Source organism: Antechinus flavipes, chromosome 4 (assembly GCF_016432865.1).
Source record: "Antechinus flavipes isolate AdamAnt ecotype Samford, QLD, Australia chromosome 4, AdamAnt_v2, whole genome shotgun sequence".
Classification (NCBI taxonomy): Eukaryota; Metazoa; Chordata; class Mammalia; order Dasyuromorphia; family Dasyuridae; genus Antechinus; species Antechinus flavipes.
In genome coordinates, this window is record NC_067401.1 from 298,712,679 (window position 1) to 298,730,656 (window position 17,978).

At 36.0% G+C, this 17,978-nt stretch overlaps 1 protein-coding gene and 1 pseudogene across 1 annotated transcript in view; one reads left to right on the plus strand and one right to left on the minus strand.

The window, feature by feature from the left end:
• Positions 1 to 4,617, plus strand: part of LOC127561526 (uncharacterized) — a 94,021-nt pseudogene extending 89,404 nt beyond the window's left edge.
• A 7,763-nt stretch (positions 4,618 to 12,380) lies between these two features.
• MCM9 (minichromosome maintenance 9 homologous recombination repair factor) overlaps positions 12,381 to 17,978 on the minus strand; it is a 177,201-nt gene continuing 171,603 nt past the window's right edge. Inside the window, exon 13 of the mRNA XM_051997629.1 lies at positions 12,381 to 14,476. Coding sequence (XP_051853589.1) covers positions 12,985 to 14,476 — 1,492 coding nt within the window. The 3' untranslated portion in view covers positions 12,381 to 12,984. The remainder of the gene's footprint in view (positions 14,477 to 17,978) is intronic.

Genomic DNA, 17,978 nt, shown 5'->3' on the forward strand with positions numbered 1-17,978 from the left:
TTAAACATGTGCAATTCTTCTATACACATTTCTACACTTATCATGCTGCACAAGAAAAATGCGATCAAAAGGGGAACAATCAGAAAGAAAACAAAATGTAAAAAAATAATAAGAAAGGTGAAAATACTATGTTTTGATCCACACTCAGTCCCCCAGTCCTCTCTCTGGATGTAGATGGCTCTTTTCATCTTAAGACCACTGGAACTGGCCCGAATCACTTTGCTGTTGAAAAGAGCCATGTCCATCAAAATTTTGTGTGCAAAAATATATGTTTTGTGATTATATTAAATTGCAATGGTGAAAAAAACCAAACATATCTTTTAATACCTTAATATCTAATCCCTTACCTTTAGTTCAAGTACCATTTCTACACAGATGACTCCAAAATCTTACATATCAGCTTTAATTTCTCTTCTGAAAATTGAGTCCCACAGCATCAAGTTCCTGTTGGACATGTCCAGCTGGATGACCCGTTATTATCTCAAATTCAGCAAATCCAAAATGGAACTCTTAACCTTCCCCATTCCTACCCCAATACTACTCTTCCAAATTTCTTTTGTGGCACTATCATTCTTCTAGATGCCTTGGATTGCCCTTGATTCTTCTTTATTGTTTAAAATCAATCAATTTTCAATCTTCACTTCTCTCTCTGGGTGGCTAGATGACAGTGAATAGAATGCCAGGCCTGTAGTCAGGAAAACTCACTTTTCTGAGTTTAAATCTGGCCTTAGACACTTATTAGCTCCGTGATCCTAAGCAAAGTAAGCCTGTTTTTCTCCATTTCTTCATTTGGAAAGTAAGCTGGAGAAGGAAGAGTTGGATGTGACTGAAACAACTGAACAATTCTTCCTCCATAATATTTCTTACTTCTGTCCCTTTACCACCTATCACCCTAGTTCAAGCCCTTCCAGTAGTGAGTATCCAATTTCTACCTAAAGGTCTCCAAGGAGAAGGAGGGAGTACTTCTCAAGACAGCTCATTCTACTTTACTACAGCTCTAAAGATTAGGAAATTTGTTTTGACATCAAGATTAAATATGTGTTGTCTTCACCCTCATAAGAATGTAAGCTTTTTGGGACCAGGGATTGTCTTTATATCTCCAGTGCTTACTTAGCATAGCACTTTGCATACAGGAAGCATTTAATAAAATGTTTTTTTCCCATGAATTCATTTATTCTAAATATCTCCTTGATCTCCATTCTACCATCTATTCAGCTATTAATAAAATCTTCCCGAGGCATAGGTTTGATCATGTCAGTCCTCTGCTCAACACCCATTATGACTCCTTATTGCCTATTGGATAAGATAAAATCTTCTCAATCTGTCATTTAAATTTCCATAGTTTAACTCCAAACTTGACGTCTCTGGTTTCATTTCACATTATTCTCTTCCATGAACTCTGTGTTCCTGAACTCAACCTCTCATCTCCCATCTGTCTGCATTTGCTGAGATTCTTATATATAAATATTTGTAATATTTTATTACTGTTTATCAGATTATTCAGATATTTTATTGGACTTACATGAACTGATGCTGACTGAAGTGAGCAGAACTAAGAGAACATTGTATATTGTAATAACGTGATCAATTGTAATGTCCTTGATTCTTTTCAGCAGTGAGGTAATTCAAGGCAATTCTAATAAGCTTGTGATGGAAAATGCTATCTGCAGCCAGAGAGAATTGTAGAGACTAAATGTGGATCTAAGCATAGCATTTCCACTTTTTGTTTTTTTTTTCTTTTTCGTGTTTTCTTTTTTTTCCTTTTGATCTAATTTTTCTTGTACAACATGACAAATATGGAAAAAAGTTTAAAGGAATTGCACATATTTAGCCTTTATTGAATTGTTTGTAGTCTCGAGGAGGGGGGGAATAAGGAAGGAGAACATTTTGAAGCACAATTTTACAAAAATGAATTTTGAAAACTATCTTTACATGTATTTGGAAAAATAAAATATTATGGGGGGAAAAAAAGGAAAAGACTCTACAAACCCTCACATCAAAGGTGCTAGTCCTCCTGAAACACCCCTCACACCCTCAGTATCAAAGCAGACATCTCATTTCCCACCTGGCTATTCTCATTCTGAATTTCTTTGACTTCTCTACCGTGTCCCCATAAACTTATCTCTGGGAAATCTCATTTTGTAAGACGCAATCAGCTATATACATCTCCTCAGTACCTTCTACCTCTCTAATCGAAAGGTAGAGCCAAAACTTCCTCCTTAAAGTGGGGAACAGGACAGTATCTCAGAAATCTCATTTCCCACCAGGCTATACAATTGACGCCTTTGGCTTCTATAGCAACACTCATTTTGGACTTCTTTGGTTTCTTCACCATTCTCTCTCTCCAAATGGTCAGAGGAGGATGAGATTGAATTTTTAATCCTGTGATTGCAATCCTGGTTGTAAAATAGAAAATAGAAAAACCCAAATCAATTCAAATATTGAGGTTTCATTGATCTTTATGGGAAATTAAAAAAAAAAGGTTTTTTTTTTTTGGTGCAATGTTATGATTTCACTGTTAAAGAGAAGTTGTTTGTTGTGAGGAAACCTCCTCTATCAAAGTAGGTCAGTAACTATGCTGGAGCTTATAGTCTTAGAAGGTTGCATGAGACCTTGAGAGATTTAGTGACTGGCCAAGTGTTATGGAATCAGAATGTGCCAAAGGTGACTGGGAACCCAAGTCTTCCAACTTTATATCCACTATCTCACACCTCTTCTTAGAAAAAAATTCTTGCTGGTATTAACTTAATTCAGGTTAAAAATAGTGATAGCATTTACCCTATTTATACTATATGTTTTAAAACATTTACATATCACTTACTATGTGCTAAGCACTGTTATTAAGTGTTTTACAATAGTTACCTCAGTTGATCCTCACAATAATTCTAGGAGTGGCATTCTATTATTATCCTCATTTTACACTCAATTTTCCCAGGGTCACACAGCTAGTAAGTACCTGAGACTGGATTTGGAATTCAGGTCTTTCTGCCTCCAGGTCCCACACTCTATCCATTGCACACCTTTATTTTAAACAATTTAATATATCAATTAATACAGCTGTATTTGATCTAGATTAAATATATTAAGGATATATCTAATTCAGTTGAAATGATAATTCCATCTCTTTTACAGCATGCACAAGGCAAAAATGGCACTATAATAACAACCCAAATGATTTTTTTTTGTCAATGCCTTCTTCCTTAGTAATAGGGCATGTTGTGCAGATACACAGTTCTTCCATGTTTACAAGTCCTCAGAGAAACGATCTTTTTGCAATTGAGCCTCTCTAAGGACTTTCTGTGTTATTGGCAACAGGTCATTTTCTTTTCTTTTGAAGGCAACATAAATTGAGTAACCTTGGAGAAAAGGTTATTACAAAGGTCTTGAGACCTAACAAACATTTCAATGTAGTTTTAAATTTCTTGGATTCATTTACAGTTTCTCAGAAGGTGATAAAAAAATTAAGGATAAATTTTGCATTATTAGATGACCTAAAAAATATTCTGAACTACCATTTTTATTTTAATTTTGAAGAGTGAAACTGCCATAAATATCACAGTAAGTTATTCCGGTCATAGAACAGTCATAGAATTTATAAGCTGGAAGAGATCATAGTATCATAGATTTTATGGTTGGAAAGGACCTTAGCGATCTCTGAATCTGTCAGAACAGAACTGAGACCTATAGTTTTTTTTTTTTAATAATTCAGTTTTATTCTACTATCAGTTCTGAATTTTCTTCTTCCCACCTTCCATTCTCCCACCCACTAAGAAGGCAAGAAAACCAAAATTCATTACAAATTTATATAGTTAAGCAAAACAAATTCCTACATTAACCATGTCAAAAAAATGTACTTAATTTTGCACTCTCAGTATATCAATTCTCTATGTATAAGTAGACAGCACATTTCCTCATAGCCTTTTGGAATTGTGGTTAGATTCATTTTTTCTACTTATACCCAAACAGGAATTCCTCTACAATATCCTCAACAAGTGGTTATTTACTTTCCTGTTTGGGCTGTTGTTTGGGAAGGTATCAGCTTGGAAGTCAACATCTGCCCAAGGACCAGAAAACAGGGCTCAAGGAAACCAAGAGCCAGGATATTTACCTGTGGTTGCTGGTGAAGATGTACTTGTGTCTGAACCTCAGAACCAATTCAACTTTCAACAAAATTGTAGCTGAACAGATTATTCATGAGTCAGATCAATCCCCTACCCCACATCTCCTGTCCCTATCCCTGTCCCAAATGATCAGGAAAATAAATCTGGCAGAGAAAATAAGAAAGTTATGATTGCTGGGACGATGACAGATGATGTCCCCAAGCCGAAGGTGTGCTCCTTTTGTGTTACTGGTCATGCCCAGAATTGCATCCTCAAGGCTGGTGGGAAGACCCTCACCTTTGACCAGCTAGCCATGAGCTCACCCAAAGGCTAGGGCACTGTCCTGCTGCCTGGTCCCCAGGAGTATAGGCATTTTGGGAAAGCACTTGGCATTTCCCACAGTTACTTTAAATGGTATGTCTGATCCAAGAGCTGAAAATTTGGGTGTGCCAAGGGCTGCTGTGCCAGCCACAGCTACAAAAACCTCCTTCCTCTTTGTTATAGTAAAGATTTTTAGATAACAACAACAAAATAAAAAGTTGAACAATCTAAATTTGAAGATGTTCAGTGAAAAGGGGAACTAACTACTTCCTAGGTCTATCTCATTCAACTTTTGGAGAGTTCTAATGATTAAGAAGGTTGTTTTGTGTGTATGTTTTTTTTCAGATGAGGTCTGCCAGTTTATAACTTCTATACATTTACCTTTGTCTTCTAGGAAAAGCAGCAAAAGGTTAGTATTCCCTAAAATAATTCTTCAAATACTTGATGACACATTCTTTTTCCCTTTTCTACTCAACTCCAAGATCTTCAATTGACCCTCATATGGGTATGGGCTCTAGTCCCTTCAAAATTCTGATCACTTTCAAGATCACTGATATCTTTTTTTTTTAATTAAAGCTTTTTATTTTCAAAACATATGGATATTTTTCAGCATTCACCCTTGTAAAACCTTGTGTTCCAAATCTTTTCCCTCACCCCTTCCCCCAGACAGCAAGTAATCCAATATTTGTTAAACATATGCAATTCTTCTAGACATATTTCCACAATTACCATGCTGCACAAGAAAAATCAGATCAAAAGGGAAAAAATGAAAAAGAAAACAACATGCAAGGAAATAACAACAAAAAGAGTGAAGATACCATATTGAGATCCACACTCAGTAGCCACAGTCCTCTCTCTGGGTACATATGACTTTCTTAATCACAAAAATGTTGGAATCGGTCTGAATCATCTCATTGTTGAAAAGAGCCACATCCATCAAAATTGATCGTCATACAATCTTGCTATTGCCATGTAAAATGATCTCCTGATTCTGCTCACTTCACTTAGCAACTGATATCTTTTCTTAGGGTGGTGGTCACAATGGAGTAAAACTCTTCAGTTGTAACTAAGGCAGAGAACACATTAAAAGATAGTTTTCTTATTCTGGGTACTGTGCCTACTAAAAGGACTGACTCTGTCAATTGATGAGAATTATTTTTTTTTGATGTTACTTTAATTTTTTCTGTCTATGCAAATATAGGTAGCTGGGCAGTACAGTGGATAGTGCCAGATTTGAAGTCAAGCCGACTCATCTTTGTGAGTTCAAATCTGACCTTAGACTCTCACTAGCTGCACGACTTTTGGCAAGTCACTTAACACTGTTTTTCTGTTTCTTTATGTGTAAAATCAGCTGGAAAAGGATATGACAAACTACTCCAACTTCCTTTGCCAAGAATACCCCAAATAGGGTCAGGAAGAGTTGGACATGACTATAACAACTGAATAACAAAATGCAAATATGCTTTATGTCCATATAATTATGAGCAGTTATATTACTATCTCCATGTGGTGGAACCTCAGCATTCATTTACTTCAAAACTCATCGAATTTAGTATTTGATGTATTTTGAGGAGAAAAAAAATGCTTTAGCACTTGATGCTTGCTCAGCACTCATTGCACTTGATTGTTGCATTGATTGAGTAGTAGGGATATGAGGTTTGGCCAGGCAAACTACCCCCATGGGCAAGTTCTCCCCAGTTAAGGTGGCAGTGTACAGACTATCAGGTTGGAGCCCATGATGCTGAGATTGTGTGTGATGTGTTCAAGTCCCAAGACAGGATGATGTGGTTGCAGCATAGTCTCTGGTTCCCAAAACAGCAGTACTGGAAGAGGCACAGAGCGGCTTGTGCTCAAGTGGGAGCAGGAAGAAAAGCAACAGGATCAAGAGCAGCATCCATGAGAGGTCCATGTGGAGGCAGTGGAGAAGGATATGGAACTCCTTGCAGCTGGAGTTCTGGGCTGTGGGAAGAGCCCTCAATGGTAGGAGGTGCAGGACCATAGCTTCTGCCTCCACATCCAGCCCCTCATTCCTTCACACACACACTCCCATACCCCCAACCAGGAAGTTTAGACATTGTGGAATGCCCTCTCAAAGAGTCAAGAAGGTCAAGAAGGGAGGAACTGGAAACCTTATTTGCCCCTTTGAGGAAATAGGTAGGGAAAGATAGGCTACAGACTTGAGACATACTTTTTAATGGTAATAATTCTTTTTAATGGTACTGGTCATTTTCACCACTCGTTTCTTCTTGAACCAATCAATGATAAATAACAAAATGCCACTGTATTTCTACAAGACAAAGAATAAGGATGAAAAACTTTATTTCAAAGTAAAATTATACTATTTGTTAACATTATTAACATATCATGTCTGGACTATTGAAATAGCCTGCAGTTTAGTCTCCCTATAGGTTTCAAATTTCTCTCCACTCCAGTTCATTCTCCACTTAGCTGTTAAGGGATGTTTATAAAGTGCAGGTATGACCATATCAAAATTCCTCCCTATTTGTACAAAAATTTTAGAGCAGCTCTTTTAGAGTGGCAAAGAATTGGAATGGATGAGCATGTTCATTAACTGGGGAATGGCTGAATAAGTAATAGTATATGATGTGTTGGAGTGTGTTATAAGAAACGATGAAGAGGATGGTTTCAGAAAAAAACATGAGAAGACTATGTGAATGATGTAAAAGGAATTGAGTAGAACTAGAACACTATAACAGTAATAGCAATATTATATGATGAACAACGGCACATGACTTAGCTACTTTGATCAAGATAATGATCCAAAATAATTCCAAAAGACCTATGATAAGAACCTAAGGACCTGTGATATCACCAGAGAGATAACTATGAACTCCTGAGTGGAGATTAAAGCATATTTTTTCACTTTATTTTTTCTAGTTTTGTCATGTGCATTTTCTTTTGCAACATGACTATTATAAAAATAAATTTTGTATGACTTCACATGTATAATTGATATAGTGCTTTTCTTCTCAAGGGGTATGATAAGGCTAAGAAGGAGGGAGAAAATTTGGAATTCAAAACTTTAAAAATGAATGTTAAAGTTTTTTTTAAATGTAATTGGTAATAAATGATGAAAGGATATGAACAGGTAATTTTCAGATGAAGAAATTAAAGCCAGTTCTAGTCATATGAAAAATGCTCTAAAACATTATTGATTAGAAAAATGTAAATAAGACAATTCTGAGGTACCACTCCACACCTCTCAGATTGCTAAGATGACAGGAAAAGATGATAAATGTTGGCAGGGATGTGGGAAAATGGGGACACTAATACATTATTGGTGGAATTTGGAACTATGCCCAAAGAGCTATCAGACTGTGCGTACTCTTTGATCAAGCAGTATCTCTAATGGATTTGCATCCCAAAGAGACCATAAAAAAGGGGAAAAGACCAACTTGTGCAAAAATGTTTGTAGCAGCCCTTTTTATAGTGCCGAAGAACAGGAAATTGAATTGATGCCCATCTGTTAGTTGGGGAATGAGTTATAGTATGTGAATGTAATGGAATATTATTGTTCTATAAGAAATGATCAGCAGAATGATTTCAGAAAGATCTGGAGAGACTTACATGAACTGATGCTGAGTGAAATGAGTAGAACCAAAACAACATTGCACAGCAACTGCAAAATTATGTGGTCAACTGTAATGGATGTGACTCTTTTCAATAGCAAGATGATGATTTTGATCAATTCCAATGGTATGAAAAGAGCTATACCCAGAGGACTGTGGAGACTGAATCTGGATCTTTTTTTTTTTTTTTTCTTTTTGATCTGATTTTTCTTGTGCAGCAAGCATGGCAAGTATGAAAATATATTTAGAAGAATCGCACATGTTTAACCTATAAATGTGGAGATATATTTAGAAGAATTGCACATGTTTAACCTATATTGGATTACTTGCTATCTAGGGAAGGGAGGAGGTGGGGAGGGAGGGAGAAAAATTTGGAACACAAGGTTTTGCAAGGGTAAATGTTGAAAACCATCTTTGCATATATTTTGAAAAATAAGCCATATGCAAATATAATTGAGAAATGTTTAACAAATTTTTTTTTTTAAAGATTTCAACTTGCTTAGAAGATGCTGACCTGCATTATTGGTAGAGAGGAAGTAAATGCTGAAAACTATCTTTGCATATATTTTGAAAAATAAAAGCTATTATAAAATATAATTGGGAAATTTTAAACAAAAAGTATTTTTAAAAGACTGTTAAATTGTTGAGAAGATGCTGACCTACATTATTGATAGAGAGGAAGTTTCCTTGTCTTGAAGTTCACTATCCTAATGGAATCATAGGACTAATCCATTCAAAAACTTGAGCTAGAAAGAAGATTGGATGAAAATATCTGATTTTGATATTATGTGTGTGTATTCAAGTTTGAAAAATGTTTTACATAAACTGTCTAATTTGTATCTCACTTTAAGCCTATGAAGTTGATACTTTTATTATATTCATTTTACAGTTGATGAAAATGGGGCTAAGAGAGGTTGAAGGATTCATTGCCCATGGTCGTAGTTAGTAATTCTAACTAGGGATTTGAACCCAGATGTTTCCAACTTTAGGATTCTGTCTGATCTCTTTTTTGTCTAATTATCTCTCTTTATAAAAAGAAGGAAATGGTAGACACTAAAAGGTATAGTGGACTTACACACAACAATAATAGGGATGAAGTTCAAACTAAAATGAAGATTTCCTGATTCCTCATTTTGTAGTCCATCGCTCCATTACCATGCTGCTGCCACTTTTTGTGACAATAGGCATTTAAAAAACTAACAAAAACCTAATACTGTGTCTCACTTGAGTTATTGCAGAGTAATAGTCATCCCAATTAATCTGTACAAATACATTGCAACTTGGGAGCACATTCATTTTTCTAGGCCACTTACAATTTATTTTACAACTACAGAGTCTCATGGAATGAAACAGTCAGTTTGCTTCCACAAGATAAACCATTTCTTGCAAATTAAGACAACTCTGAGATATTACTACACACCTCTCAGATTGGCTAAGCTAACAGGAAAAGATAATGTAGAATGTTGGAGGGGATGTGAGAAAACTAGGACACTAATACTTTGTTGGTGCAATTGTGAATGGATCCAATCATTCTAGAGAGCAATAAAAGGCTATCAAAATGTGCACATCCTTTGATCCAGCAGGGTTACTACTGGGCTTGTATCCCAAAGAGATTTTAAAGGAAGGAAAGGGATCCTTTCCATTGTGCAAAAGTATTTGTGGCAGCCCTTTTTGTAGTGGCTAGAAACTGGAAACAAGAAACCCATCAATTGCAGAATGGCTGAATAAGTTATGGTATATGAATGTTATGGAATATTATTGTTCTGTAAGAAATGATTAGCAGGATGATTTCAAAGAGGCCTAGAAAGACTTATATGAATTGAGGTTAAATGAAATGAGCAGAGTCAGAAGATCATTATACACGGCAACAGCAAGACTATATGATGATTAATTCTGATGGATAGGGCTCTCTTCAACAATGAGATGATTCAAACCAGTTCCAATGATCTTGTGTTGAAGAAAGTCATCTGAAACCAAAGAGAGGACTGTGGGAACTGAGTGTGGATCACAACATAGCATTTTTACTCTTTTTGTTGTGGTTTCTTTGAATTTTATTTTCTTTCTCATTTTTAAAAACTTTTTGTTCTGATTTTTCTTGTGCAGCAAGATAATTATATAAATATATATATATGTATACCTATATTGGATTTAATATATATATATTTTTACCATGTTTAACATATATTGGATTACATGCCATCTAGGGGAGGAGGTGGAGGAAGAGGGGAAAAGTGACCCACTAGGTTTTTTAAGGGTCATTGTTGAAAAAATTATCCTTGTACATGTTTTGAAAATTTTTTTCAAAAACTTCGGAAAAAAAAAAAAAAGACAGACCATTTCTTCTCTCCCTCCTCGGTGAAGTTAGGACAAATACACATGTAGAAGATATAGTAGATAGAGCACTAGCATTAGAGTAAAAATTACCTGGATCCAAGACCTACCTTTGGTACACCATGGTTGTATTATCCTGAACATGTCATTTCCCTCTCAGTGCCTCAGGCGACTGTTCAAACTCTAAGTTGAGAACAGTTGTTGATCTGCACCAGCATGGGGGTTTCTTTGTTGAGAGTTCCCTACATTAATTAAATCACAGTTCTGGTTAAAAATATTGATTTTTTTCTTTTTCAATAGTTGTCTTCATTATCAAATTTACATTATGCATATTTTGTAATTAGGACAATTTCAAGTCATCAGAGACAAATAAACTCCCTATTACAAACATTTCCACTAAGTATTCTTTATAAGCATCCTAGGCAGAAAACTGCCAGGAGGACTGAAGCAGAAGAAAGGAGAGAAATAACTCGAAAGTCACTTAACTCATAATCTCCAATCTTCCCTATGAATAACCTGGTGACTGTTTGGGGTAAGAATGGGTTTTTCTTTGTATGCCCCCAAGAGGTCTCCTATTTTTGTACAATAAGGAGCTCACAGACCCTGTAGACAGAGGCACAATATAGATCAATTGTTTGCCTTTATCTTATGTGCATGTGTATGACATACAGGATAGCAGGGCTCCTCTGAGCTCTTTTGCTGTGCAGGTCCAGGGCTACTGACATCCTAACACATGGAGAAGAAAGGGACTGTCAGCAATGAAACACATGAGATAATGTATATCAAAGTGTTTTTTAACTTTCAAGTGTTATATATTATAAAGTGATTAAATTCAAATTTTTCCTAACCTCCCATGCTTATAAGATCTGTTCAATTTAGGGGCATTACAAAGTTTCTAGCCCAGTGTGGCCTCTGGCAGACTTTCTAGTTCCAGGGCAGAATTAAAATTTCCTTAAAGTAATGGAGCTTCATGAGGATTAGTCTAAGGATTCTTTTGAAGGATGGGCTCAGTCCTTGGTTTCCATATCATTCTATCAATTGGGCAGAAAGTTTTGTACTCTGAGTATAGGAAGTCAAGAGCACTTTACAAGTAAAAGGATTTAACACAAAGTTAGTGCTAAAAAGTCATTTCTGTCCTGTTTGTTAGAATAGAAAGTCAATCTTATTCAATTAAGAAAGGACTTGTGCTAACCTAAAATTAAGTATACCTTTAGCAAAAAGACAAAACAAAACAAAACAGATTGTATATTTTACTTGAACCGGATCAAAGATAACCATCTCAAAATATCTGTATCTTTTACTTTTATTTCTCAACAATATAAAAAAAAATTCTCAACAAAAGACAAGAAAAGTAAGAAGAGAAGAAGGAAATTCTCCCACATCACTGCACATTCACAGAATGGCTCATGGACATATATTCATTAGGAGACAAGAGCATTCACAAAATTATCCAGTCTGTGCTTCAGCATAAGCACATTAGAATTTAATCTGGTGCAATACAGTGTGAGAAACAGAAGATGGTGTAACTTTTAGAGAGTTTAAATATTCTAACACTATGAAAGTGTTTGCAATGAGATCATAGGTTTGAAATAAAAACCTTCTGGTAAGCTGAATCAGAGTTAAGGAATAATTCTTGAATTTTTTTCCCTTTAATATATATTTATAGTCCTTTATACTACATGTTTTTCCCCCAGATGGCTTGGGGAAGCACACAAAAATGAAAATTCATTCTTCAGACGAGAAAAACTCATGATGATGGAAACCTGTGAAACACTAAAAACGTACATGGGAACCCAAACTAAGAATTTGTTTGAAATCAACTAAGAAAAATGATTTAAGGTATCTCTTGCCACCAAATAAGCTTTAAGGCAAATGAATCACTCAAGAAGGGCTCACAATCCTATTTTGTCGATCTAGTTACCTGAGATATGATGTGTGATTTAGCCTTATCCCATATCCTTTTCTTTTCCCTTCCCATTCCAGAAAATAAATTGAATGAAAAAAGTACATTCTAAAATAGAAAATAGTGTCCCTTAAATGAGATGAAAATTTCAGAGTAGTTTAACTCAAAGCCAACATAATACAAAGCTGACAAAGGATGGTAATTGGATTCTTAAATGATTACCATGGAAGACAAAATTAAAAGAAAAAGAAAACATTCCAGACAAATATTAATCAGACATATAACAAGAAACACAAAATTATCAGGCAAAGAAAGCCACATGATATTTGAAAAACTCATTGCTAATGGCAGTACATTCACTGATATAATCTGAAGAATCAAGATGTAGGAAGGCAAAAATTAAGGTTCATTTGCTTTTTTTCCTGGCCTCAGCCCTTGTCGACAAGTGATTAGAAAAAGGGATCCAGGAAAGACCAACTCAGCAGAAAGCATCTGCTGGGACACAAGGAGTTTGTTGACAGAATTAAGAACAAGGTTTCTGACACTGCTTATCGATCAGATGCTAAACCAACTTAAAATGATCATATAACTTTTTCAAATTGTGTAGATGCACACAGGAGCTCAAAATGAAAATCACAAAACCTGATGAATTTCACGGACAAGGATTCTGTTTCTCTTTCACTGGAGACTTTGCCACCAGTCACTGAGAAGTGGTCCACTGAAGGAAGAATGATGAACTCTACAATTTGGAGTTTTTCCTCATTTCCTCCTCCCAATCAAAATCTAATGCATCATCATCATCATCATCTAGCTCTGAGAAGGTGAAGAGAGATTTTCCTGAAATGACAGCCTTCTCTCCAGCCCCCTCCAACTGAAACGTTTTCCTTCTGCCAAGGGCAACAGCTGGGCTTGTAGGAGGGTGGCTCGGGCCTCCCTCGCTCCAGTTTGTGTTTCCAGGAGTGGGTGGGGTCTCTGATTTGGATTCAGAAGAGCCAGCAAAGGAGAAACTTGCTAGTTTAGCTAATGTGCAAGCTCGAACCTTGCTTTTAGCATTGGACAAATCCTCCTTTTTCTCTTTCTCGCCAGCTTGGTTTTCAACCCCAGATTTAGTGTGAGTGACCGGAACAGATTCTCTTCCCTCATCTTTCCTTTGCGGCTGCCGTGCCATCTCCCTGGTCTGACTGTGCACTAGTTCCATCAACCTTCTGTTCTCAGAAATGTTCACTGGCTTTTTTGTGTCCTTTTTGGGGCACTTTTCTTCTTCCTCTGGCTCTCCTTTCTTTGTTCTGTGGCTGGAAATCTGAGGAAGTGTCACTGAAGTTTTACATGTGGCAGGAAGAGGAGTGTGATTATTGTTTTCAGAGTGGCTCAGCTTTGACTTATGTTTGAATGTAAACTTGGCCAGCTTAGCCAATGGGGGGCCTGGAACCTCATCACCCTCATCATCAGGGACGCAACTTGTTATTCTATCCACCTCATTCTCAGTTTTGCGTCTTTTTTTCATGGCAGATGACAATCTTTTCTCTGAAGGAGTCCTCTGTAAGGGAGTGAGGGGAGGATGATGAGGGAGAGTTAAATCCGATTCTGAATTTAACACTTTCTCAGTTACTTCTACAGGAGAAAGAGGCAAAATAACCTGGGCGCTTGATGCCTTTTCAAAGAACTCCTGGGATTTCTGCTGTCTCTTAGGCACATGCCGAGTAATCACTGAGTCAGGCCCTTCTGGAGACTCTGCTTCCTTAGTAACTGTTTCTGACAGGTTGGGAGGTTTTTTAGCAAAATGAAAAGGCTTCTTGAGCCTCAAAGGAGCATCTGTATTGGCTGCTGCTGGAAGCTGGTCATTTCCCGCTTTGCTCCCTGCTCTCTTTTCCCTGCCGTGGGATTTGTCACTGGGTGCCATTGAAGCCACACTGTCCTTGGTCATCTTGGGTGCAGGAGGCCCAGCCAAGTTATTTTCAGAATCTGTGTGCCCACTTGCCACGGAATCAAACCAGTGCAAGCTGCTGTCTCTGTCCTGGTTGGGCTGACCCGGGGCTTCTGTCCTTCTCTTTTCTCTTGTTCCCTGGTGCGATGGGGACCTGAAGAGTTCACTGGAGGTCTGTGCATTACAGTTGGCTTCTTTTTGTTCGGAAGGCTTAGGTTTTTCTACCCAATCATTTCCCAAAGACTCAGAAGGAGTTTCTGGACCCTTCTCTCCAGGCTGCGACAAGAGTAGATTTTGGTTCTTTAGCCTAAGAGGAGGGAAAATGGAGAGAAAACTGTAACTGTATCAATGGATTCATTTTGAAGTTTTAATTTCTCTTGCTTTGGTAAAGACCTCACGATATCAGAGATGAATAAATTAATTCATTCATAGGACTGATAGGTGAGAGACCTTAAAGATCATCTAATCTAATCCACTAGTTTTATATATGAGGAAACTGAGGTTTAAGGAGGTTAAATAACTTCCTCAAGAACTTACAGAAATATAGAAGAATTGTACATGTTTAACATATATTGGATTACTTACTATACAGGGGAGGGGTGAGGGGAAAAGGAGGCAAATTTGAAACACAAGGGTCAATGTTGAAATATCCATGCATATGTTTTAAAAATAAAATACTTTAATTTTTAAAAAAAGAACACACAGAAATAATAAGAAAGATTAATGCTCTGTCTACTATATCAAGATGTGGAATTTTCCTCTTTTAGTAATATCACACAAATATAGCCAGACTAATAGAATGGATTTCTTTTATCTATATAGCATTAATTAGGAATTATGTAGGTGTCATGACAGTTAGTAAAGGGAGTAACAACAGCTAAATGGTCCAAATTTCTGAGTCAACTTCGGAAGTCTGACTCATTTAAAACTAGTTAAGGGTCAATGCCCAGTCTCTTCTTCCAATCAATGTTTTAATAATAATAGCTAGCATTTATATAATGCCAACTATATGCTGAGTACTGTGTGATGTGCTTTGCAAATATCAGTCTCCTTTAATCTTCACAATTCAGAAATAGGGACTATTATGATTTCCATTTTGCATATGAGAAAACTGAGGCAAACAGACTAAATAACTTTCCCAGAGTCACACAGCTAGCAAGTGTGGATTTGAATTTAGGTCTTCCTGACTCCAGGCCCAACTCTCTATCCACTGGACCAGAACAATATGATTATAGCAAAGAGTATATACGTTCTTTGAATTTTAACTCTGGAAGGGGATCTCAAATAGTTTAGTACAACTTCTTTGCAGAAGAAAAATCTGAAGCATAAAAACATTAAGTGGCTCTAGATTATTGTCTAAATATCCTTTCATTTGATCCCCCACCTTGGAAGCACAAACTCCATTTTCCTAGACAAATATTTACTTTGATAATTACATTTTCCCTGTTAAAAATGTCTGCAATTTATTCCTTTTTTTTTACCCCTAAAAATAAGCTTTTTACCATTCTTTTTTAAAGAGATGAGTAAAATGGCCATTATTATCACATGGGTTTTTAAGCATTTGGGGATGAAAGGTGCTATGTAAATATAAACTGTTTGATTATAATTATATAGCTTCCCCAAGGAATAAAGAATTCTTTCCTAAGGGGAAAAAAACCATCTGCCACTTGCATTTTCTTACTTTGTAAGAAGACTAGATTATTTCCCATCAAAATCCCCAAGCTGCTTAGTTTTGTTACTCTGAGTGGTTGCATTAGTATGGTTGCCTTTCAATACAAATCCACAGTACAGAGGAAGGCTTGAAGGCAGAATTATATCTTTTTATTTTCTCCTATTCTTTCCTTCATCTGAGAGGATCTTCCTGAAGGTGGGGGGAGAGGTAAAGGACATACTGCTGGTGTAATGCTACACAACACTCACATTCTTCTCTCCTTTGTTTCCCCTTCCTTAGATTATAGGTACAGGGTGCTCTCCTTCATTACCAAAGAACAGACCTTCCAAAGACAAAAAGAGCCTGAAAAGGATCTGTTACAACAAAAAGTAAACAACCCAAAGCTCAACAACTTTGAGCTAAGGTGCTTCTCTTGAACAAGAGAGAGCTTCCTACAGGCCAAACGGGGGAAAAAAGTTATTTTTAAATTTAATGTAATAAAAATTATCCATTTTGCATTTCATACTGCTCTCTAGTTCTTCTTTGGCCACAAATTCCTTCCTTCTCCACAGATCTGAGAGGTACACTATCCCTTGTTCTTCTAATTTGCTTATAATATCACTCTTTACATCTAAATCATGAACCTATTTCAACCTTACTTTGGCATAGGGTGTTAGGTGTGGGTCAATGCCTGTCGTAACTATTTTCCAATTTTTCCCAGTATTTTTTGTCAAATAGTGAGTTCTTATCCCAGAAGCTGGAGTCTTTGGGTTTATCAAACACTAAATTACTAGTCATTAATTATTGTGTGTTGTGAATCTAACCTATTCCACTAATCCACTACTCATATTTTTTTAACCAGTAACAAATGGTTTTGATGACCACTACTTTATAATAGGTTTGGTACAGCTAAGTCACCTTCATTTGTATATTTTCATTAATTCCTTTGAAATTCTTGACCAAAAAGGCCCCCCTTTTTTTTTTGACACAAAGTAAAGGTTTACTGCAATTTCACTGGTACCTAATGTTATTATTTCTATGAGTAAGTCTGTCATGCTTAATATTGGAAAATTTGTTAGAAAAGAAAGTCATGTATTTAACATATATTGGATTACCTGCCATCTAGGGGAGAGGGTGGAGGGGAAGGAGAGAAAAATTTGGAACAGAAAGTTTTGCAAGGGCCAATGTTGAAAAATTACCCATGTGTATGTTTTGTAAAGAAAAAGCTTTAATAAAAAAAAGAAAGTCTAGACAAAAAATAATAATAGAAAAGAAGGTTATGAAACAAGTGTCAATCATTTTTGAGCTACAATGATTTGGAACAAATATATTTTTACTTAAAATAAAAGTCCTACTTTCCTTTATGAATTTGTCCAATTTGGCCATCTAATTCAAGACACTTGAATTTATTTGTATATTCTGGTAGGAGAATTGGAGGAAGAAGTAAAGTAGTTAACCTGGGCTAACAGAGATATTACTGGATACATAATGTTATTAATTATTTCTATTTTTAATTAACTGAATGAGCAACTTTAGATATATCAGAAAACCAGTTTCATTTTTCTACCAAAACATCTGAAACAAATTTAATTTCCCTTATTGGGATAATATAAAATTAATTACTTATCATTTGTAAAAAAAAAAAAAAAAAAAAAAAGAATATTTTCCATAAAAGCCAGGAATGTTTATAAATATGTCCAATATTGCTGCACACTGGCTGCTTGGGATAAAGGAATAATAATAATATGAATATTATTATCATCATCATCAAAATAATAGTATTTACAGCAGATAGATTTATATGGCACTTTATATATACTATATAATTTTGGTTTAACACCAACCCTGTAAAATAGTTGCTATTACTATTCCCATTCTACAATTGAGGAAACTGAGACTCAGAGAGGTCACACAACTAATAATTATTTGAAGTAGAATTTGAATTCAGGTCGTTCTTGGTTCAATCCAACACTCTTGTCTGATATGTCAGGATATATCTCTAGTAGAACCTGCCAAAACATATTTCAGTTGAGTAGGGTTAGGAAGGGCTACTTAATTCCTCCCTTTTTCCCACAACATCTTCCTTTTTCCTAACAATATTTGCCTTTCCTAATTTTAATTCCAATACCAACTCACCAGAAGAACAGGAAAACCTAGC